Genomic DNA, 24,609 nt, shown 5'->3' on the forward strand with positions numbered 1-24,609 from the left:
AACAACCTCACGAAGAGGCAAACACAAGTGACACACTAACACTTGTCCCGTAAAGTTCTCCCCCAAAATACGGCTCTCAAATCCCATGTGGCTACGTTGTGGATGATACTGAATGAGAAGTGCGGATCCTCAATTTATAGAATACCAAACCTTTTCCTACAAGAAAAGGGACTATCCAAATATGGAAGAATTATAGTTTTCTTCTAAGAAAAGATTTAACCAATTATGGTAAATATGTTGTCCTTTCCTTCATGAAATAGGAAAATCAATTATGGTAAGAAAATCTGGACAAACACCTAACAGTTCTCCCCCTTGGCCTGAATTTTCTGACAAAATAAACTTGATCCACCTTCTTCACATAGCCTTCAACAGGTCGCATCTCCGAATCTCCACCACAAAGTTTGTCTCAACGTGCGTAGCACACTGGTCAAATTTTTTAGACAATTATTACGATTATCGTCAAATACGTTGCGGCTAGAACTGAACCCGCCAAGATGAACCTGTCTTGAACCTTGCTCTGATATCACTTGTTATGTCCGAAAAAATCAGGTGTCTTGCGGAAGCTAGAAAAACAAACCTTGAACGACGATAAATCCAACAACAAAAGAGAATTCTACCAAAAGAGACACAAACATTTAACGTGGTTCGGTCAACTGACCTACGTCCACAGCGGAGATGAGCAATCCACTATATAAAAAGAGAGTACAAAATATCGAGAGAACAACCTCACGAAGAGGCAAACACAAGTGACACACTAACACTTGTCCCGTAAAGTTCTCCCCCAAAACACGACTCTCAAATCCCATGTGGCTACGTTGTGGATGATACTGAATGAGAAGGGCGGATCCTCAATTTATAGAACTCCAAACCTTTTTCCTACAAGAAAATGGACTAGCCAAATATGGAAGAATTATATTTTTTCCTTCTAGGAAAAGATTTAACCTAATTATTGTAAATATGTTGTCCTTTCCTTCATGAAATAGGAAAACCAATTATGGTAAGAAAATCTGGACAAACACCTAACAGTTCCTCTACTTGAAGACACATTTGGCCCCTTGGCTGGAGGGGGAGTTTGTTGGGCACATGCCCACGTTGTCCAGCCAAAGGCACAATGGCCTAATCCTATTCTCTTTTGGTTTTCATTTCTATTCGGAATTGGATTCGGTGTTTATTCCTTTTTTGAGTGGGTTTTGGCTTTAAGAGAAAGCACCACTCATGATCTATAAATAGGACAATCTTGGGGAATTATTCTATGCTCATTGATACAAGTCTTTGAAAAAATTAAGCACATAAGAGTGGTTTTTGAGATAGCTTTCATCAAGAGAGAAGAGAGAAGAAAAGTATTTGTTTTGCTGCAGATTTTTATTCCGACTAGCTAACTTCAAATCACGTTTTACGATTTTTTTAACCGTTGGATCGGGCTGAAGTTTTGACTGAGTGTTCGTAACATCTTGGTCTTGGATTTGAACGGTGAAGATCGGATTTGGAGTCCCGTAGCATTTGATTTCGAGCCTCGCCTCTTCTTCAGTTGATTAGTTGTTGCTCCGTGTTTGGCACTTGTAGTGTAACCAATTTGGAGATCTTTTATAACCCTCTTATTGTTATAGTGGAGCTTTTTGGATCTTTGTGATCCCGTGATTTTTACCTTCCATTTGAAGGGTTTTTCACGTTAAAATTTTGGCGTTCTTTATCTTTTTTAATTTTTGAGTTTGCCTCTTCCTCGACATAACTCTATTTTATTCCGATACCAACACCTGTCAAATAAGGATTAGAAGTAAATTGGAGTAGACATGTACCCACTGAAGTCAAATCAAGTCATTTGCCATATGGAAAGAGAATGTCTTTTGCCTGACGTCCCTTCTCTTCTACGTCTCTGAATAGTCTTAAGTATTAAATGATTGCAGAAAATTTGCCGGTTTAGTTGTGGAGAGTGGAGACCGGTTTGAGTAAAATGCCAATATATTATTCTTTTCAATAAGTTGATTAAGCGTCTTGTCCAGGATCAAACTTTTAACTCCTAATATGATTATTTTCTCACACAAAGGAGAAAAAAGAAAGAGTGATTTAATCAAAATTTTAACTTTTAAATAGTAATTTAAGTTTAATACATAATCTTCAATTTATGTGCTGCGAGCAGGCAGTCTATTACCAAGATTATGCACGCTTATCTCCCAAGCCCGTGCCGTAAGGGACACTTCATATAGCTAAAGTAAACTCGCCTCAATGCATTTGCCTGATCTCACCTTTCTTCTAGAAAACCATATAGATATAGGGACAAAGTACAAGTAAAATCTCTTTATGCAATGCTTATACTTTTTCCAATCCTATTCGGTGTCAGATGACACCGCTTCGTTGGAAATTTTTACTAAATAAGTATATATAATAAAACTCCAACAGGAAAAATTAAGCTAAATGTAATAAAGTGACACCACTTGACAATAATAGACGTGTAGCACAATTGGTCAGGTGCTTCAGTTTCCTTTAAAACATCGCTAGTTTGAATATGTGTGGCTTCATGTTTGTTTTAAATTCTGTGCCTCATTTTTTTTGTGCCTCATTTTTGAAATTAAAAAAATGTGCAGGTTGAACCATTAATCTCTTATCTTAAGCATTAAGACATCTAAACCAATAGATCAAGAGTTACATTTGTATATTTAATGCAACAATAAATTATTTGACCTGTATTATAAGTTGTTTGGCTAATTTTTTCCTGTTCATTTTCTTTTTCAACATTGAAATTGATTAGTAACAATTTGCATAATCAAATGAATGATGAGTTTCTGTGTGATTACTTGGTGTTATATATATATATATAAGTATTTAGTATTATTTAAAATAAGGTTATATTGAATATATTTTAAAAAATAAAAATTCATATTTAGTAAGGTATTTGAGTTGTGTTCTATAAAATAATTCGAATTATATATTCTTTAAATGATGTTATAGTGAATTATTATACGTTTATTGTTCAAAATTGTGACACCGCTTATGAAAAATTCTACGTACGCCACTGGATACTTGCACATGCACAAATTAATTCAAATTCACGCTGTTTAAGGCTCATTAAAGGAGAAAAGCGCTCCCCTACTAGGACTTTTTCATTCCTAAGACTTGAACTTCAAACCTTTAGTTAAGGGTGAAAAGAACATATCTATCCCACCATAACCTTGGGTGTTCACAGTTTAGACCTCATTCATGCTACTTGTCATCCATGATAGTATTTACTCCCTCTAGTCCATAATAAGTGACTTTTTTGTCTTTTTATTTTGCTTCAAAATAAGTGTGCTTTTATATAATCAAGAAGGAATTAATTTTATTTTTCCACAAGTTGCCCTTATTTACATATACCAATGTGTCAAGGTAACAATTAATTAAGGGTAATTTAGTGATTACATCTTTTTTCTCTGAGAGTTCGTATTTTCTTAAGGAATATGTCAAATGCTACAAAGTCACTTATTATGGACGGGATGGAATACAATAGATAAGGAACATAATCTGACAATCAAGATTACGCTAGACGTTACTCGCTAGGCAAGATAGAAATCAACATCAGTTACGTTTGACAAATACTGCTAAATCAACATCAGTTGCAGATGCTGCACTTATCTTCTGGTCAAAACTCAACATAATTCACTTGGGTTCACATTCATCTGTGTTTTTTTCCTCGTGTTCAACATCAATAAGATTTGCCAAGAAATGATCAGTCAATCACTAAAGCACAAGTATTGAATTAATTTTTCAAAGAACAGGAAATTGCCAAGCAACGTGTTAAGATCGTACTGAAACTAGAAAACCATTACTTTTGAAATTTTAATTATCAACTAATTTGTAAAATAAAAAAAAGTAGAATTTGACAACTATCTACATCCTGTAGTTGATACAAACAATAAGACAAGGATCAAGCTTCTATGACACACTCCTTGAAAGACAACCAGTAAGCAAAATGAAAAAGAAAAGCTTGGGCACAGCTGCTGCGACAATGAGAAAGAACTTCAAAATACCAAATAGTCATAACTAAACACAGGATCAGAAACACAGGGAACATAGTTTCTTACAAACAAGCTGATACACGAGGTGTTTCTGTAGCCGGTATATAGTCCTCTCTTGCAGATCCACCGCAGCTTTGTGATCAGATGATGCTTATGACAGGTACTTCGTGCATGGAATTTTCTTCAGCAATGATACATTAATCCTCCTTCCCTGTTCAGTGTAAAATTTTATATTTTGTTCAAACAATTAATGCAAGTAATAAGACTAAATGGGACAGAGTCAGGAAAAAAGATTGAGACTATCCTGATGAACACAATGCATAACAAGACAACTGCCCCGGACAACTCTTATCATTGTGAATTTGAATGCACCACCAAATAAGAGGGGTTCTGATAAAAGTGGAGGTGAATAGAGGCAACTCAACAATTGAAGTAATGGGGCAACCATTGCTAGTTCAACAATAAATGGCTGAAACAGCAGAAACGTAACATGAAATTCTACATCAGACCTAATCATTCATATAGGAATGAGAACCTCCACCAATCCATGGTTGCCAACTAGCTAGTATTAAAGTCTAAACTAATAGATTTGAAAATAACTACTAGTACTAATAGCAATTGAAGCATACAATATGATATGAATCACAAAGTCTTGGTTTGATATACCCCAAGACTTCGTTAAAGAATTTATATAAGCATTCTAAGTCTGTTAATAGCCCATCCTAGAAATTAACCAGGGGTAAGCAAGAATGTATTGTCACTACAGAATATATCAAACCAAGATCAAATGGTTTCTTCAAATCAGCACAGAAAACAGCACATCACCAACTAGACAGGGAATGTCTGACCCCCGGTCGGAATGGTTTGTGGTTTCCGAACAGCTATAGTGGCTGAATCTAAAAGATAGCAATTATCTGACCATCCTTCTGATTGCAACCTGATCCAACACCCTGAAATTAGTAAATGAGAAAAAATGAGGATAAGCAACGATATTGCAACCAAAGATAAAAAAAATCAAAGTTGATCACAGAGCACCTGCGTTACAGAAGGGCAACAAACAGCTGCCTCACAGATGTAGTTAAATCATAAATGAATTTGCTTTCCACTTTGTCTGACCTCATAACATCAGTTCATAGGCTATTCAAAGACAAACTTGAGACAAAGTAAGTAGCGAGCATAGAGGTGAAGAAGAAACAGAATGCTGCGGGATGCTCAGGGATATATCTTTCAACTTTTTTCTTCCATACATGCATTTTGCAAAAGAGGAAAGGTGGAAGGAGCAAGACACTACATTTGACCATATGAAGGAAAGAGAAAAGGAATCATAACCTAATGATGATCGTGTCAATTTAGAAGAATCATTGAATTTACAAATGTCTGAATCTTTCTCCATGTACAAATTACAGATTAGAGTGGCACAACAATTACAAGTTTCTGCCTTTAATCCATAAGGGACCTACAATTAGCATTCAGTTGCCATGTCACTGCTAAAATTTTCAAATCAGCTCCCAGTGGCTGCTCGTGCAGCAACTCCCTTGTGGCTTGCGCGTGTATTACTGATGCAAAGAATCAGCTTCATTCCATACCCCGCCTTTTATATCAATAAATTTGTTCTGTTTATTTTCTTTTTTAAGCTGAACCTTCAACTTTTTTCCGTCTAATTGGAAACCATTCATCATTTTGATTGCGGTTTGTGCAGTGTCTGGAGAGTCATAACTTACAAATCCTGCAGAAAGAAGCTCATTCATAAGTGCAAGGGTGGGAATACAAATTTTGGTTGAATTATTAGAAAGTGTAAGGTTCATACCAAAACATTTACTAACACCAGTAGCTTTGTCAACAAAAACTTTGGCACTCACGACCGCACCAAACGGTTGAAATGCATTTGCAAGCTCTTGATCACCAAATTCTTGAGGAATGTGGTAAATAAATAAATTAGCACCAGGTGGACCTGTAACAATGTGATATCTCTTCCATAAGTAAGCAATTTAATTTCATATAAGAAATATCAACTATTCACTGGAAAGTCAAGTGCAAGCAATTCAATTTGCCATGCTTATCAAGGGGGGGGGGGGGGGGGGTAGGGAAGGGAAGGGAGGAGGATTCAAGTACATTCCGCCATTCTGCTGCATAAAGTGGTTAACCTAAATCTATGTGCTACTTACACTGAATCCCTGTATATAGTCCACATCTTATCCTTTTCTTGTATGATAGTTTGAAACTTTTGTTTTATCAAGGATAGTAAGTTTGGAACTTGTCTACGAAACCTTTGTCAAGAAGTTGGAAGACTGTCATGCTAGGGAAAAAGAAGTTAGTTAAATAAAACAAAGATAACAGTACTGGCCAAGGATCTCTACGCTCTTTGCTAATTGCTGTAACTAATGACATATAATTGACAATGTCATAGTACGCACCACATGCATTAATTTAATTGGTATTCCAGTAGGTCCATCCAAAACTAAGCCAAACTAAATATCATCAGTAAGACTGAATAAGTACTTTCTACATCACTCTCAGAAAGGCCTTTACAAGATCTCTGTCATATTGCGGGTCTAATTTCTTCTTCTGTTTCTTATATTAGTTGCTTCCTTTTTAAAAGAATACGTGTAATATCCCCATCTCAGCTATCTTGTAATCATTAATGAGGAACACAAGCTCTGGAAAACAATAAACCAAGAAGGAAAAAGTAGCCTCATTCAGACAGATGCCCTGGGACTGATCCGCTTCAACTTAACGAGTATTACTAAAGCATCTCAAAATAAACTTTTGACAACCTTCAACTTGACCCCCTGTATTTGAGCTCACTCTTGAAGATGCTGCAGAATGCCTGTTTGCGGTATAAGGAGGTAGAGAACCAGTAATGCCTCCAGGATAGCGTATGGGATATTGAAGCCCTTGTACCGGCCTGTAAGCAGATGCCAGGTAACTTCCAGGTGACATGGCATAATTTCTTGGGTTAATTCCAGGTGTTAGACCAGGTGCGACTCCACGTAGACGGTACTGCATGAGCCCATATGTCCCATGAGCCTGCAAAATAGTGTGTTAACTTGAGCTACCCCTTAAATTGATTACCAAAGCCAGAATGAGAAAGAAATGTATTAAAAACGAAATGAAGCACGGGAGGAGCATATGCCAATCCAATATCACATATAGAGCAAGCTAACCAAGGCTTTTGACTTGACACCCAAATTTACTGCTGCATAAAATTCAACCAACCTGATAACCATAGCCATTATACGGTGGCATATAACCCATGGATAGAGCTCCATACAAAGATGGATGCTGTCCAGAGTTGGAAGCGTTGGATGCCTGAGATAAAGCTTTCTGAGCCCTCCTAGCTTGTCTTTCCCTTTCTGTATCTGCCCACTTCACTACCAAAGGGACAGTTGAACCCTGGAAGGACAGTATAATATTTAGTCAATGTGCTTAAATCTTCATTGTGAAAAAAGTTGCAAATAAACTTACACAGCTATAGGGCCCCCTTTTCACAGAAAAACTAAATTCTCAAATTTCAGATTACTAGGAAAAGAGATGCCTAAATATTCAGATCATCACTAAACTCTTATAAGCTTTAAGCAAAGTAATAAGCCAGAACCAAATTTATGGAAAATGACAATGTACATAAAAAGCAAATAAGATAGCAATAACAAGCACTTACTCAGGTATCCTAATGATAAAAACTTCACACAGGGTTAGACAGACAGTACAACTATTTTTTTTTTTTTTTGAAAAGGAACAGACAGTAAAACTATATAATTGAATGCTTTTAAAATATTAACATTTCCATCAGCCTGGGCACTAATTTTCCCCATGTTAGATATTAATTTCAAAACTAATTAGGTATATATAAGTGAACATCCATCTCTCAACCAATTGCTGACGATTCGTAAGTTCCTGTAGAACACATGAGCTCTGAAGGAATCAAAATAATATTTCATAATACGAATGTTTATTTTGCTTCTTACAAGTTACTATTTAAGCTGCAGAATAACACAATAGTATCTCCCGTGATTAATCAAATCGCTCGGTAAATTTTTTTCCCAGTAAACTAGAATCACATCGATTCAGTCAAAGGCTTCAAGGTAGATGACCAAAACGTCTAGAATGTCTGAATGAAGTGCCATGTCGAAATGGCATAGAAAAGAAACAGCAGATAATGTTTCTGGATCCTCTGAACAGAAAGTGGTAGCATTTACGCCATTCTGTTGGCCCTGCTACAAAGAGGAAACATATAATATAAGCTTTCAAATAAACAGACCAGATGCCGACTGCACTAATGGACCCCAACTTACAGCCAAATTGGTGCACCCATGATGAAGACAATAGAGTACTCATGCAAGGAGTGATTACATAAGTACTGCAATGGAGAAGTAACTCAATATTCTAAATATTTCAACTTACCAAAAAATATTCTGAATATTTGACCAGTACTACAGTTCCAGAGAAAGGATAATAACCAGATCAACTATTGAAGAAAAGTTAAATGCAAAACGCAAATTTATATGCAGATGGAAACAAACCTCCATGGTATGCTTTCCATTAAGGGCCTCTATTGCTGCTGTTGCTTGTTCTTTTTTCTCAAACTTCAGAAAAGCATATCCTACCATAAACAAGAAAATTCTGGTGATGAATTAACTTTTCACTTACAAAAAGTTCAAGTGAAAGGTTATTAGACAATGTAGGCTGTACCTCTACTAGTTTGCTGAGAACCTCTGAGAATTTGCAAATCTGTAATGGTCCCATATTGAGAGAATAAGGAGGAGACTTTGGTGTCAGAAACATTCTTTGGCAGCATACCCACAAAAAGCTTGTGCTCTGAATTTCAGGTTAAGAGAAAGAAGAAAAGAAGAAAAAGAAAGAGAATGAGAGAAAAAGTTACCAACTATATACAGTCACATAAACAAAACAGCAATATATAGCAAGGACCCTCTTTTCTTTTACAGTTAAGTATTGCAACAACAGACTGCAAGGTAAAAAAGGAGGGGAAAACAAGGAAAAGTAAACAAGGGGAACAAATATCATAAGACCAGAATTGAAATTATAGTACACCTAGCCTTTCCAACTCGCCATCAGCATACTTCACTTGCAACGGACTAGAAGCCTGAATTGGACACAGAGAACAGGACGTCTTTATCATCATAAGACAAACATGTCATGCCAATATAAAAAGAACAGCAGATCACAAATAAACTTAATAAGCTTAGTATTCAGGTTAGAGGTACTATTGCCTCCATTTTATTTTTTCTGGAGATAAATGTGCAAAATTAAAGCGTAAGATACTGCTAATTCATTCAACCAACCATGACATTTACTAAGAACCAAATTACCATGGAAATGATATTCATCATACTTTTTTGATAAATAAGTAAGTGAAAGGACCTTCATCATACTTATCCCTTTTCTTCTAAACACAAGAGAATAGCATGGAGTGTGAAAAGCGTGAAACCAGATATTGATCACTCCTTTTTTGCAACATCGTGACATCGCGCGACCCAGATTTCTTTTCTTTATTCCCAAGCATATGTGCATCCTTCTCTCCTTTCCCCCTCCCCCCGAAGCATGGGAAGCTATTATCCATAAATAGTGCATTCTTCTTCTATTCCAACTTTCTCACAAGCTTCTATTCTCTTTCGAACAGCCTCTTCACTTTCCTAAACATTCTTGTAGCTACGAAACACTCTCACTAAGTCCATGGCGTATCATGGACCAGGCTCTGCTTATAATGTACATATCTTGTAAAAGAATAGGGAAACTAGATACACTATATTACTACTGCTACTGCTACTCTCTCAGTCATCCATAGGCTCTCCTAGAGAAGCTTTCCCTTTGTTGCGCACACTTATTTTGCACACTCTACTTGTAGTCTATACGGACATACTAAGTTGTCTAGTCAATTAAGACTTCAATGGAGAACTGCTGTGCTTTTCAATTTACCACGATTTGTAAACATTAGAGGATGGGACGTGCAGCTTGAATCTAGAATTCAAGTCTTGGTAAAGACCACTCACCAGTCTCCATTGTCACATCAAGGTGGTACAGTTTGTTAAAAGAACATCCAATCACGGACAGTATTTCGACTTTACTCCAAAACTTTTAACTTTTAGTTGCCAATTCACTTCTTACAATACTGTCATGCTGAAAACAGATAGTCCCTATATTCAGTGGCGAAGCGCCGAAGCCACATAGTGATAAGGGTGGTCAATTGACCACCCTTTGCCGAAAAATTATACTGTGTATGTAGGTAAAAATTACGTTTTAGAGGTATATAACACATATTGAACACCCTTTCTCGGAAATATTTTCACTTCTTTTAAATTTGAACGCCCTTAAAAAAATACCTAGCTTCGCCACTGCCTATATTCCTGGTGTTAGAACACGAAACAATGCCAAAACATTTCTCTTGAAGATAGTCAATAAAGTAACTTTAGCAACTAGCTAAAAAATCTACATTTCTTTACTGTGACTCTGTTGGGGATTTGACCATCCGAAGTTGATTTTAGCAAGAAAGACTAAAACCAGCAAAGAAATTTCAGGAAAAAAAAAGTTTTTTTATAACTGCAGTGTCCGTGCCAGCTTGCATGCACCTCGACTAATTTAACAAGATACCTGCTACCTCCCACTAGCACAAATACCGGGCAACTCTCTCCAACAAGGCTTGGATAGATGGGATTTGAGCTGGTTAATTTTGGAAATGAGAATCAGCTCATTAATTATGGAAATTAATGAACTATAATAAATTAGTTCACGATTGAGGCATAGTTATTATTGTTGCTGTATTGGATAATAAACGGCACAGAGACTCCACCGCATTATAAATTCACAATGTTTCACATATCTTATTTACTTAATCAAATAAATAAAGTATAATGTTTGTCCACATTGATTAGAATATACAAAAAGACTGACCCCAGGAAGCGTCTTCTTATTGTGGCAAGCAGTTACAGCCTTGTCCGCTTCTTCTCTCGAAGGACAAATCACAAAACAACATCCTGAAAAAACAGCAAAGTTATTGTTTGAGCAAACAAAATAACATGCAAACGTTAGAAATACTACTCAAATCGCACATTGCGATCCAGAAACATGTAAATTAAAGGTGAAGACTAGAGCGTGAACCTCGAGAAGCGCGTGTAGCCTTGTCTTTGATGATGTTGACTTCGTCAATAAGTGCGAACTCTTTGAACATCGTCATGAGCTCTTCTTCGGTTATGTCCTTTGGCACTTGACCTACGAACAACTTCACGCTCTCCTCGCTTTTCTCACGCGCCCTCTCTTCTTCCGCCATTAATGTCAACGACACACGTGAAATCACACGCTCTCTCTCTCTCTCTCTCTCTCTCTGAAACAGTGTTCTTCAATGTCTGGCTATTTTCGTCGAGTCCTTTTTTTGGGAAATTAGAGACTTTTTAGATGGCAAAAATGGAGTTTCGTTTCTTTATTTAGTAGTTTGACAGGCGTAAATAACCTTGGTTTGGGGAGTATATTACGAGAATGCCACTGAAATTGTTTTTTTGGCTCCTGTGACAGTTGAGGAGACGTGACGCTTGTAACCGATAAATTCGACAAAAAGACAATAATGTAATGTGGATCTGAAACAGCTTGCAGTTGCATTGACGTAATTGCCCTTTATTAAAAACGTCTGGTTCCTTGTCTCACGTTTCTTTTCAATTGAGCTTAATCCTAGATGGATAATACAACGAAGATGGGCCTGTGTCGACCAAACCGTCAGTACTGAGTCAATAATTATTCAATAAAATAAAAACTGACTATTTTTAGCAAATGTCTAGCATTTATATTGATCATAAAGGGAGCTCTAATGAGAAATTGGTAGATTTTATGCATCTAAATTTTTTGAAAAGAAAGATCCAAATTTACCTTTAACTCCTGACTACTCGCTCCGGTCCACTTTAAGTTATTTTTTGGTATTTTTTTGTGGTTCACAATATTTAATTTTTTCAGGTATCAAGAAGGAATTAATTTTTTCTTTCCAAAGTTGCCCTTGGAGTAAAGCGCCTAAGAGTGGTTTGTTGTATTTCCAATGAGTAAATTAAGGTTAATATGATCAATTTTATTGTTAATTAATGTTAAAAGGTGAATTTCTTAATATGTGTAAAAGAGCCAAAAAAAAATGACTTGAAGTGAACCTGAGGGAGTATCGTTTAAAGTTACCTTCAAGTTAGAACTTTATAATTAGGGGCCAAGGACAAAATGAGAGTCTTTTCTAATACGGGAAGGGGATAATATTAGACTAGAAATCTACAATAACATACCCAGTATTTCTCGCGTGTGGAGCTTGATGAGCGTTTGACCAAAAAGTATAACTTTCGGTTAAAACAATTCAGTTTATATAATAATGGGTTGAACTTAGTTAATAATAATATCTGTAGATGTCATTTTCGGAAAGATGACTAGTGTTGGTCAGATCTGGTGGAGGATCGACAACAACATGCATTAACTATTCCAAAAAGTATGAGCAATAATGTAGCAACAACTAGCAATAAATAACAATTAATGGTGTTTAAATAAATAGAATGAATGATTCACCCAATAAAGTATGAGCTAGTTGATTATCCCTCGTGACAATGATGAGTGACAAACAAATCCCAAAATGTTCGAATTATTCGGGGATCTGATGGAAAGGTGCAGAATAATATGAACAAGAATCTAGATGAAAAGGTGGTGTTTGTATCTTTGCAAGAGAGAAAAAGAATCTTTAATCAAAAGTCTATTCTTGTCAAATGAATGTCACATATCCTACACCCTTGTCTTCTTTTCTATTTATATGAGATATTTTCTTAACAAACCCTAACAGTACAAGTGCAGAGAATATCCACTAGAATATCTATTTAATATCCTATTTCCAAAACTAGCCGTTACAGCTTTGCCAACGGTGCTCGACCTCGACCCTTGTTGACATCTCGGCCACGAATCTCGCTTCTTCTAGGTCGACCTCGACTGATGACGGCTTTAGGACTCTTCCTTTAGCGTTATCTTGTCTTAAATATTCTAGGGCATATTTTGACCTATACAATTAATCCCTCCGCTTATTGAGGTCGTTTTCAGACGGGCTTGATGAGCGGATTCTGTTCCTCGTGGTCGAGATGATTGGACGAGTGGGTCGGGTCGTGATGTTTGAAGCGAGCTGGAAACATGGCCTTTCATGAGTTGCAACTTTTGGGATTACGTCGTTCCTGGATCAAAGTGATGTCATGCTATCATACGTTATTATGGCATGTTTTTTCGATGCGTTGCGTAGTTTCCCGTGTGTCTGTTGGTTGGATTTGTCGCTTCGATAGTGGTTATAAGTAATGATTACCTAATTTCTCGATTTTGATGCTTGAGCTCTTATAAATAGGGATGTGAAGACACACACTCAAGTTTTACAGATTTCCCATATCGAAACTTTGTGCCTTCTTCTTGTTATTCTATTGTTGTGTATCTTCTTTCCATGCCCTAGCGATCCCTGTTGTTTTTACCTCCTCGTTACTTTGAATACCCTCTCTTTCGTTAGAACTATGTCTATCGTATCTTCTGGTCCCAGCGAAGAAAGTTACCCGGTTCGCCTAGCGATGGTTTTGCCTCCTCACGTAGAGGGCGTCTCGGTTGCCGTTGAGGGTGAGAACTTCCTTACGATGGAGGAGATAATTCCTCGTGGTGAGAAAGTCAAGCCTGATTTTACAAAGGCGCCTGAAGCCGAGCCCAAAATCTCCGAGTCGGCGATGAAGGAGGCCGATTTATTAGAGTTTAGGGCTAAATTCGGCATTCCCGCTCGCATCAAGTTGGTCCCTGCTGGGCGGGATATGGTACAAGTCCACTGCCCCGGGTACTGTGCGTTCCACGCTTACCCCTTTCATGTCGGCTACACTCTTCCCCTTCTTCCATTGGCGGAGGAGTTTTGCCGTTTCTATGGCGTTTGCCCAGCTCAACTCGCACCGTATATCTATAAGCTCATAAGGAATGCTTACTAAATTTGCAGAATTGGTCGGGGTTGATATCACACTTCGGCATTTGATGCGTCTCTTCGCCCCTAGTTTTTATAGGGGGCAATGTTAAACCTTCGCCATCGAGGGGGCAAGTGCCTGGTGGTGAAGATGGATGACAAGGCTAACTGTCAGTTCTAGCACAATGTTTTCTTCATTTGAACCGAGGACGTGGTGGACAACACAGACGTCTTCCCTGAAACTTGAATTCGTAAGCGTCTAACCTCTCTTCGTTGAGGCATTTGATTTACTTCGCTTAGTCGTGGGTTCTGATCTATTACTCCTTTCTTATGCAGCCAAGACTACTCCCCTCATTTGGTCGGGAACATTTCAAATTGGGTCGGCCGGCTCTTCCCTCACATTAAGGGAAATCGTGAGTGGCCGGGATTTTTCAAGAAGTTTAGGCCTGCTCCCTCATTAACCGGTAAGTTTCTTTGTTTTGGCCTCTTAGTCTCTTACCTTTTTGTTGTTTACTCTGGTTGACCTTTTTTCTTTTATACTTTTCTTAACTCCAGCCCGAGGGTCTTCGAGGAGGCCGAGAACTCCCCCACCTGCATTCCGTAAGAGGAAAGTTGCTACCTCTTCGGCTTCTGCCCTTCTACGACCACGACTGAGCCTGCTCGCTCCTCAGTCTCACATACCATTGCTTCATCATCAATTTCTTATATATCTATGGATACTTCGGTAGTGGAACCTTCGGCTTCCCCTTTATACTGTCTTGTGGATGAAGAGGAGGACCCATTGCCAAGTGGCGGGGGTTTAGTGCCTCGTAGGAGGAGGTCAGTGGACATTGGCGACGGGGTTGCCCAGGTCGTGGACTCTGTGATGGATGATTTTACCCTTTCGTGAGACAGCAACCATTATCCTTGAAGACGATGTCGAGATGCAATCTGAGATTCCAAGATCAGTGGAGGCTGACGAAGACGTGTCTCGCCCTTTTGCGATAGCGGAGGCCGAAGGGCCGGCCGCTAGGACTACTCATACTACGCGGCAAGAGGGGCCATCGACCTCGCAGCCGGCTAATTATGCTTCTTCGCCAGCTGATGGAGAGGCAAAGGCATTGCCGAAGACAGCTACGAGACGGGTTCAGACCTCGACGCTGCAGAGCTGAGGATGATGGAGGAAGGATTTACTCAGCTCGAGGTGAGGCTGGAGGGGTCTATGCGGACCATTGCGATCCTTGTGGATCTTGATCTTTTGAAGAATACATAGAATGTGGTCCCTGCCCTCAGTCCCCTTTGCTCCGATATGGAGGGTGAAACCCTCAAAGAGCTGGATGGCGTTACCTTATCGAGGAGCATAGCCGGCCTTGCTCTCAGCGTAAGTTTTTCAAGGCTTCTTTTTCCTGTCCATCGTGTTCAAAATTTAGGCTTTGTTTTTAGTGCTTTGCCCTTGTTAGCGGAGGCATTCTTATTTTTTCTTTTCTTCTTTTTCCTTTTTTTTATGACTGTAGACCATTATCTTGGAAATTAAAAGTGCCCGAAGGGAGGAGAAGCGTAAGGCTATATTCACGAAGTTACAATGCAAATACTTCGAGTAATGTGGCAAGTACCGGGAGATCCGCAGGCGGTTTGGTAAGGGTCGATATTTGCAGGCCGTTCTTTGATAAGCTGAAGGAGAAGGATGGCGAGCTGGTGACGATCATCGAGAAATGCAGTGTCCTTGAGGGGACGTTGAGAAAAAGGAGGAAGAGCTCGAGGTTAGCAGGGCCGTAGAGGCTCAATGTGGCGACCTCCAGACGCAAGTGGTCGAGTTGCGCAGGCAATTGGAGGAGTGTCCCATGCAGATGGAGGTTCTTCATGGCGAGATCACCGAGATACAGAACGAGCTGGAGAAGGCGGAGTTCGCTCGGTCGGAGGCTTCGAGGAAGACGGAGGCTCTTGAGGTAGTGATCCAGACTCTCCGTTCTGAGCGAGAGAGTGACTTTGAAACGACAAGGCTTAAAGAAGAGCGCATGATGAGAGGATTGGAGAATTGGAGAAATAGACTTTTGGCCTCTACGATCGAGTTGCTGCTCTTGAGTCGAGAAGGCCCGATTACTGGCACAACCGTCCTCTTCCTATACTTCAGATTTTCCTAATGTTCCTCGAGAGTTGCACGAGGAGTGGATTCATGTCGAGGCCCAGTTAGACATGTTTCGTGATTTGTATGCGGCGGGTTCCGTTTCTGAGGCCGCCCTCAAAGATGCCCGTGTTAAGGCTCGTGAAGCTCGAGTCGTTTGGGGTTATGACCCTGCTATGCCAGAGGCCGGCGAGAACGAGGGGTACGAAGGTATAGACCGGCTCGAGCAGAATTCCTGGTATGACACTGCATATCCTGAGGGCGACGGCGAGGGTGTTGAAGGTCAAGGGGGCGACACAGTTGAGAACCAAGTCGGCGGGGATGTCGAAGGCCGTGATGGTGGTGGCCAGTAGTTTTCTCTTATGATTTTTTGTATATTTTTGTGTGTAGTTTGTGGTGTCTTCATGAGCCTTTGTAAAAAATATTCCAAGTATGCAATTCCAACTTCGTTATTTGCATCTGATTCTCTTCCTGTGGTTCGTTTTTGCATTTGTATGTTTTTTAATTTTGTAGCTTGGTTGCCTTGATTTTCTGACCATGATCAGTTAATGGCTAATGAAGGCCAGAGTTTGGTGGGTGTTTGTTCGAACAAGGTTTAAATTATGGCTGAGGGCTGGTATGTGTTAGTTCGAACAAGGTTGAACATAACCTAATTTTAATTATGGCCGAGGTCCGGTAGGCGTCAGTTCGACGAGGTCGAACATAACCTAATTTTAATTATGGCCGAGAGGCAGTAGGTGTTAGTTCGAACAAGGTCGAATCATAACCTAAGTTTAATTATGGCCGAGGGCCGGTAGGTGTTAGTTCGAACAAGGTCGAACATAACCTAAGTTTAATTATGGCCAAGGGCCAGTAGGCGTCAGTTCGACAAGGTCGAACATAACCTAATTTTGATGCCGCTAGGTGTTAGTTCAAACAAGGTCGAACATAACCTAAGTTTAATTATGGACGAGGTCCCCTAAGTGTTAGTTCGAACAAGGTGGAACACAACCTAAGTTTAATTATAGCCGAGGGACAGTAGGTGTTCTGATAAGTGCGAAGTTTGTCGAAATCGTAAACTTTAAGCATTGTTGTTTTATCGTACATTTGGAGAGATTTACAAATTTTCGGGCATTGGCTGGCGTTCCACTCCCAGTCTCAGTCTATCCAGTCCCTTAATTGCTTAACCTGGAGGGTTCTTGAGAGGTCGAGCAACGAACTGGCCGTCCCGTCTTTGTGTACTTCGACTTGAAGTGTTCCTTTCATCGCCTCATTGAAAACCTCCTTGAGAAAACCAAATTGGGACAAAAATCAAGTGAGGGAAAAAGAGTATGACTTGGGGGACGCTTTATCTCTTAAAAATTGAAGTACTTGAGGTGGGTATATTTCAGTTGTTTGGTAGTAGTTTTCCTTCCATTGTTTCTAGTTGGAATGACCCTTTGTTTGCTTTTGCCGTGATTTTGTACGGGCCGTCCCAATTTGTTCCTAGTTTGCCTTCCCATGGATCTTTTCTTGCTTGTGTTTTAGCTTTAAGTGTGTAGTCCCCGACTTTGAGCGGCCAGGCTTTTGCGTTTTTTATAATAGCGCTCTACTTATTGTTTTTTGGGTGATCATCCTTACTTAGTCCATGTCTCTTCGTTCCTCGACTCTGTCGAGCTCCTGCCTTCTGCTTTTGTCGTCCTTGGTCCGCTCTCATGGGAGTATCTTAGGCTGGGCTCTCCGACCTTGACCGGTATTACTACATCAGTCACATAGACCAAAGAGTAGGGCGTATCTCCTGTGCTCGTCTTCGGCGTAGTTCGATAGGCCCACAGTACCTCTGGCAATATTTTCGGCCACAGTCCCTTGGCGTTTTCAAGATTTTTCTTCATGATGTTCAGTATCGACTTGTTGGAGGATTCTGCTTGTCCATTGACCGTGGGGTGGTATGACGTCGAGAGTATTCTTTTGATACGCCACTTCTCAAAAAAGTAGGTGACCTTCTTTCCCATGAACTGGGGTCCGTTATCGCAGCTGATCTCTTTGGGGAGGCCGAACCAGCATATGTTGTTTTTCCATATAAAGGCGATCACTTCTTGTTCATGTATTTGGGCGAATGCTCCTGCTTCAACCCATTTAGAGAAATAGTTAGTTAAAACCAAAAGGAATCGTACGTTACCTCGCCTTGTCGGGAGGGGGCCCACGATGTCCATTCCCCATTTAATGAATGACCAAGGTGAGGTGACCGAGTGGAGGTGTTCGACCATTTGGTGAATCATTGGAGCATACTTTTGGTATTGCTTGCATTTTTTCACGAATTCTGCAGCCTCCTTTTTCATAGTGGGCCAGTAATAACCTGCCGGTATGAGGCATCTGCTAGGGCCCGATTGCAGGAGTGAGCTCCACAATGGTCCTCGTGGACCTCTTCAATGACGTACCACGTCTGGTTTGGGCCCAAGCATTTTTCAAGAGGGCCGCCGTAAGTTCTCTTATACAGGTCGTTGTGGATTATACTGTACCTGGCTTCTTGCATTCTCAGTTTCTTGGCCACTTTTTTATCATTTGGGAGTATGCCGTCCTGCAAGTATGTAACAATGTGATTGCACCAGTCCCAAGTTAAGTTTATGGTTCTTACCTCGACCTGGTCTAGCGACAAGTTGAGAAGGTGGACCACACTTCTGTCTCTGGTTGTAATGTTTTTGGTGGCTGCGGCTAGTTTAGCAAGGCCGTCCACCTCAGCATTCTGTGCTCGTGGAATCTGGTCAAGTTGACATTCGTTGAACTCAGGTAGCAGCTTGCAAATTTCGGTTTGATATTTTTGTAGCCTTTGTTCCTTGATTTGGAAAGTCCCTGTGACTTGGTTGGCTACGAGTGGGAATCGCAACGTAGTTTTAATGGTTTTGCCCCATACTTGAGTGCTTGTCTTAAACCTGCAATTACGACCTCATACTCAGCCTCGTTGTTAGTCATATCCGGTCACCTTATGGACTGGCAAATTACTTTGCCGGTTGAGACTTCGAGTATGAGTCCTAGTCTGGGCCCTGACGCGTTGGACGTGCCATCAATGTACACGATCCAAGGGTCTTGTGTTTGGGGGGAAGTGTGAGCGGCTTCTCTTTGAACTTCGGGCATTACTTTTGCGCTGAAGTCGGCAACGAAGTCAGCGAGCACTTGTGACTTTATTATTGTTCGCGGCTGGTACGTGATATCGTGCTCACTCAGCTCGATGGCCCATTACCCAATAGCTCAGGTTTATGCAAAATACTTCTCGAGGGAAAGGTCATGATGACCGAGATGGGGTGGCATTAGAAATATGGTCTAAGCTTTTGCGAAGCTACGACTAAGGCCAGGGCCAGCTTTTCGAGATGAGGATACCTCATCTCGACGTCGACTAGTGTTTTGCTAATGTAATAGATTGAAGACTGCAGACCTCTATTTTCTCGAACCAAGACTGCACGCACAGCTACCTCGGATACAGCAAGGTAAACGAAGAGACGTTCCCCTGGCTCCGGTTTTGAAAGTAATGGTGGTGATGTCAAGTGTGCCTTTAATTCCTTTAGGGTGGATTTCTTGACTTTTCGCCAAGAGGGGGTTTTTGGTACTAACTTGGACGCAATCTGAAGTCCATTGGAGGCCGTTATCTTTCTTAAGTACGCCGAAGAACTGTGACACTTGTCCAATGATCGTGAGATGAACCTTGATAGGGCGCCGATGCGGCTAGTCAACCTCTAAACTTGTTTTTTAGTGGTCAAGTGTTCCGGTATCCCCTCAATGGCTTTGATTTGATCAGGATTGACCTCGATTCCTCATTGTGATACCAGGGAACCTAAATTTTTTCTTGAGGCCACGTCAAACGTACACTTTTCGGGGTTCATTTTCATTCTGTATCGTCTGAGTATGTTGAAAGTTTCTCTTAGATGGTCGATATGATCTTCTTTCCTTTTGGACTTGATTAGCATGTCGTCTATATAGACTTCCATCATTTTGCCGAGCTGGTCTTTGAACATCCTCGTCGCCAACCTTTGGTAAGTTGCCCCTGCGGTTTTCAGCCTGAAGGGCAAGACCTTGTAGTAGTACGTCCCCTGATGGGTGATGAATATGGTTTCCTCCTGATCCTCTTCTTCCATGAGGATTTGATTATAGCCTGAATAGGTGCCCAAGAAGCTCAGTAATTCATGCCCGACCATTGCGTCGATGAGTTGGTCGACATGGGGTAATGGAAACAAATCCTTGGTGCATGCTTTGTTCAAATATGTGAAATCCACGCACATCCGCCATTTCCCACTCTTCGTTTTCACCATGACCACGTTGGTGACCCACTAGGAGTACTTCAACTCCCTGATGGAGCCATTTTCCAATAGTTTTTTCACATCTTCACGTACCGCGTCATTAATCGCGGAGTTGAAGTTACCCCTGACCTGACTCACTGGGGGTGGAATTGGTTGACTTTCAGTTTGTGTGTGGCAATTTCCTTTGGGATACTCGGCATATCTGCATGGCTGAAAGCAAAAAAATCTACGTAAGTAGTTAAGAATTGACGGAATTTACCTGGTTCCTAAAGTTTGCAACCGATGTAAGCTTTCTTGCTGTGATCGTTGATGTCAAATTGAACGGGGTCAAGGTCTTCGATGGTCGATCCCGCAGCTTCGACCATATCAGGGTCTCTGATGACGTCCTCACTATCGTCACATATCGACCTCGACCCTATTGATTGCTATGCCTCTTTTTCTTTGTCCTTCGTTTGTTGAGTGATCGTGCAGTCTACGGCGATGCAATAGCATTCCCGAGATGTGCGTTGTTCCTCCCGTATGCTAAATATTCCCCATGGAGTCGGGAATTTGATGACCTGGTAAAAGCTGGAAGGGATGGCCCTCATGGTGTGTATCCATGGTCGCCATATTATGGCGTTGTACACCGTGTCTTAGTCCATGATGCAGAATGTTGTTTCCAGAGTGATGCCACCGGCCAGAACGGGGAGTGTGATTTTGGCCAGATGTTTGCTCGACTGCATTGTTAAAACCAGTTAGTGTGATACTACGCGACACTATCTTATCTTCGAGTTTTATTTGTGCAAGTATTCAAGGATGGATAATGCATGCGCCGCTCCTGTCGTCTACCATAATGCGTCTCACATCAGTTTCTAAAATTTGTAAAGTAATAACAAGGGCATCATAGTGAGGAAAAGCCAAACCGTTGGTATCCGACTTAGTGAAGATGATACTTTCTTCGAGTTCGTCATACAGTTCGTGGGTGATTGACCGTTTGAGCTAATAGGTAGTGATGAACTTCACGGTGTTAATGGAAGCATCGTCGCCACCACCGATGATCATGTGAACGGTACGGGCTGGTGAGGGCGGTGTCGGCAGTCCTTGATATTGTTCACGTCCTCTGGCAAAGTTGGTCTTTCCCCAGTCGCTCAGTAACTCTTTGAGGTGTCCTTGTCGTAACATGATTACGACCTCCTGCCTTAGAGCAATGCAATCTTCATTTTTGTGCCATTGTTCTTGGTGGAACTCGCAGAGGACGTCCCATTTTCTGGTACGAGCTTCTCTAGGGCTATCTCTGTAGGTGGCACACAAAAGTTGTGAGCGGATAGTAAATGGGCAATACCTCTTTCGTTCCGGTGAGTCTCTGTCCTTGATCTAGGCGGGCCTTCTTCGTGGCGGGAGGAGGGCGCAACGACCGCTCTGACATATGGTTGATGTTGTTCCATGTTAGGTCGTAGAGCTACGAGGTCTCTTCTGGTATCATTTCTTTGATCTTTTCTGGGTTCGGCCTGTACCAAGGTCAGTCGATGAGTTGGTCCATTGAGGTCGTCCTCATCTGCTCGGACTTCGGCATAATACGCGTTGTGTATTTTATTCCAAGTGGTTGGGGGGTACTTCATCAGTCGACTTAATAGCTTTCTAGTCGCCCTCGAACTATCCCTGCTCAACCCGTTCTGAAAGGCTACAACCGCCATCCCTTTTGATACGTTCAGTTGGGTCATCCTTTCTTGGTTGAACCGAGTGAGGAAGTCCCTCAATCCCTCTCCCGAAGACTGATTAATAGCAAATATGTCGTTCACTCTCGCCTCGGCCTTCTTGGCCCCAGCATGGGCCGTTATGAACTTGCCGGCCATCTCTTCGAAAGTTTCAATGGATCGTGTAGGTAGTTGTGAATACCATGTTAACACTCCTCCTGTGAGGGTCTCACCGAATTTTTTCAATTAAATGGAGGATACTTGTTCTTTGGCAAGATTATTTCCTTTCACAGCGGTGACGTAGTGAGTCACATGATCTTCATGGTAGGTCATGCCATCATATATCCTGAGGTAGGGCGGCATTTTGAAGGTTTTTGCTATGGCATGTGGGATTGCATCATCACTGTACGGCTGTTCGACGAACCGACCAGCGTCTCTCTTTGGCAACAGCTTGCGAGCACCTAGTATTTTATCGACCCGTTCCTAGTGCTCTTTCATTTGATCTCGGAGTACCTTGTTCTTGTTCTCCATTTCCTCAATCCTTTTCAAAACGGCTGCAAGAGCGTTGTCACCTGCATTATTGATGACGTTGTGAGTAATACCTGTAGTTGGAGGTGTGGAGGGAGTTGGTTGCACTGTTCGTCCGTCGGTTGTATGGGGAAAATCCTTGCATTTTCTACAGCTGCGTCTTGGGCGGGCTTGTCGAGGACATTGGTTAGCGTGTCGGTTAGCCACGCTTCGAGGAGCTTTTTTACAGCTGGGGGCATCCCTTCCCTCACAGATATGGAGGCTCCCTTACCAAGAGATTTTGTGATGCTGCCATGAGGAGGCAGTGACCCGTCTCACCTAGGGGAGGCACTGGGCGTTGCGCCTTAGTTTGCCGTTTCATAGCTTTCGTTGATGACGTCCATGAGGTTAGTTGGGAGGTCATTGATTATTCTCGCACTTTGTTCTCGGTTACCTACTATGTTAGGATTTCGTACGTACAAAGAAAGGAGACCTTGTTCTTGCTTTTTTTTTTCACGTTAGTGATCGGTGTTAGTGATAGATCTAGAAGAAACTAAAAATTTAACTAGGAAATTTTCACAGACGACGCCAAATTGTTTGACCAAAAAGTATAACTTTTGGTTAAAACTATTGAGTTTATATAACAATGGGTTAAACTTAGTTAATAAAAATATCTCTAGATGTTATTTTCGGAAAGGTGACTAGTGTTGGTCAGATCTAGTGGAGGATCGACAACAATATGCATTAACTATTCCAAAAAGCATGAGCAATAATGTAGCAACAACTAGCAATAAATAACAATAAATGGTGTTTAAATAAATAGAAGGAATGATTCATTCAATAAAGTATGAGCTGGTTGATTATCCCTCCTGACAATGATGAGTGACAGACAAATCCCAGAATGTTCGAATTATTCACAGATCTGATGGAAAGGTGTGGAATAATATGAACAAAAATCTAGATGAAAAGGTAGTGTTTGTATATTTGTAAGAGAGAAAAAGAATCTTTAATCAAAAGTTTGTTCTTGTCAAATGAATGTCACATGCCCTACACCCTTGTCTTCTTTTCTATTTATATATGAGACATTTTCTTAACAAACCTTAATAGTATAAGTGCAGAGAATATCCACTAGAATATTCTCTTTAATATCCTATTCCCAAAACTAGCCGTTACAACTTTGCCAATTGTGCTCGACCTCGACCCTTGTTGACATCTCGGCCACGAATCTCGCTACTTCTAGGTTGACCTCGACTGATGATGGCTTGAGGATTCTTCCTTTAGCGTTATCTTGTCTTAAATATTTTAGGGCAGATTTTGACCTATACAATAAGGAGTGTGTATGTATACTTGCCCCTACCTAGTGATTAGACTAGAAATCTAATTGCTTAATTTCAAGTAGTCCAAGAGCTAATTTGATCCTTTTCCAAAAAGAGAAGACCTTGAAGTCCCTATTGAGCCTCGTTGTCCTAGGTATTCCCCTTTCAGTTGCTCTCCTTATTTGAATAAAAATACTACTACTACTAATAAGATTATTATGCTAATGACAAGGACCAATTTCGTTGATGTGAAATGAAATTATAGCATAGCAAGATCATTAATTCCCAGAAGCAGCTAATTTGAACTTGCACTTTGCAAGAGTTAGAACCATGAACTCTGAGCCATATAATATCTATCAAATAAAAGTGCATGGAAAATCTAAAAAGAACCACAACCATGAAAAAGTAAACCAGGGGCGTTCCTAGAATCGAACTCGGGACCTCTCGCACCCAAAGCGAGAACCATACCACTACACCAAACGCCCTTATTTGTTAGAGAGTTTCATATAATATAATTGAGTGTTATGGTAGACCGGTATCCTCTTGTTAACCCTATTCTAATCAAAAGACTAAAAGACCCCTACTTAAGATAGGTTGCCACAATCTCATCTTATTAGGTTACTCTGGGGTTTCAAAACTTCATATTCAATACTCCCTCCAGTTCACAATAAATGTTCAATTTGCTTTTTCATTTTGGTTCAAAATAAGTGTCCAGTTATGTAATCAAGAAAAAATTCAATTTATTTTTACAAAATAACCCTTATGTACATATCCCCAAAAAGTTTTCTTACTCCTCACATTAAATGTTTAATTAGGGATAGTTTAGTCATACTAGGTAT

At 40.6% G+C, this 24,609-nt stretch overlaps 1 protein-coding gene and 1 non-coding gene across 2 annotated transcripts; both read right to left on the reverse strand.

Annotated features, from left to right (window-relative positions):
• LOC109227525 (RNA-binding protein BRN1-like) lies at positions 4,623-11,402 on the reverse strand. Its single transcript, XM_019392721.1, has 10 exons — positions 11,103-11,402; positions 10,896-10,978; positions 9,039-9,090; positions 8,679-8,804; positions 8,510-8,589; positions 7,206-7,382; positions 6,764-7,016; positions 5,797-5,940; positions 5,025-5,715; positions 4,623-4,939 (listed from the first exon to the last, which is right to left on the reverse strand). Exons 1-9 carry the CDS (start codon positions 11,269-11,271, stop codon positions 5,543-5,545), a joined length of 1,257 nt encoding a protein of 418 aa, XP_019248266.1. The 5' UTR covers positions 11,272-11,402; the 3' UTR covers positions 4,623-4,939; positions 5,025-5,542.
• TRNAP-UGG lies at positions 24,184-24,255 on the reverse strand. Its single transcript has one exon. It is a non-coding gene; the product is annotated as a tRNA-Pro (tRNA).

Source organism: Nicotiana attenuata, chromosome 6 (assembly GCF_001879085.1).
Source record: "Nicotiana attenuata strain UT chromosome 6, NIATTr2, whole genome shotgun sequence".
Taxonomy (NCBI): Eukaryota; Viridiplantae; Streptophyta; class Magnoliopsida; order Solanales; family Solanaceae; genus Nicotiana; species Nicotiana attenuata.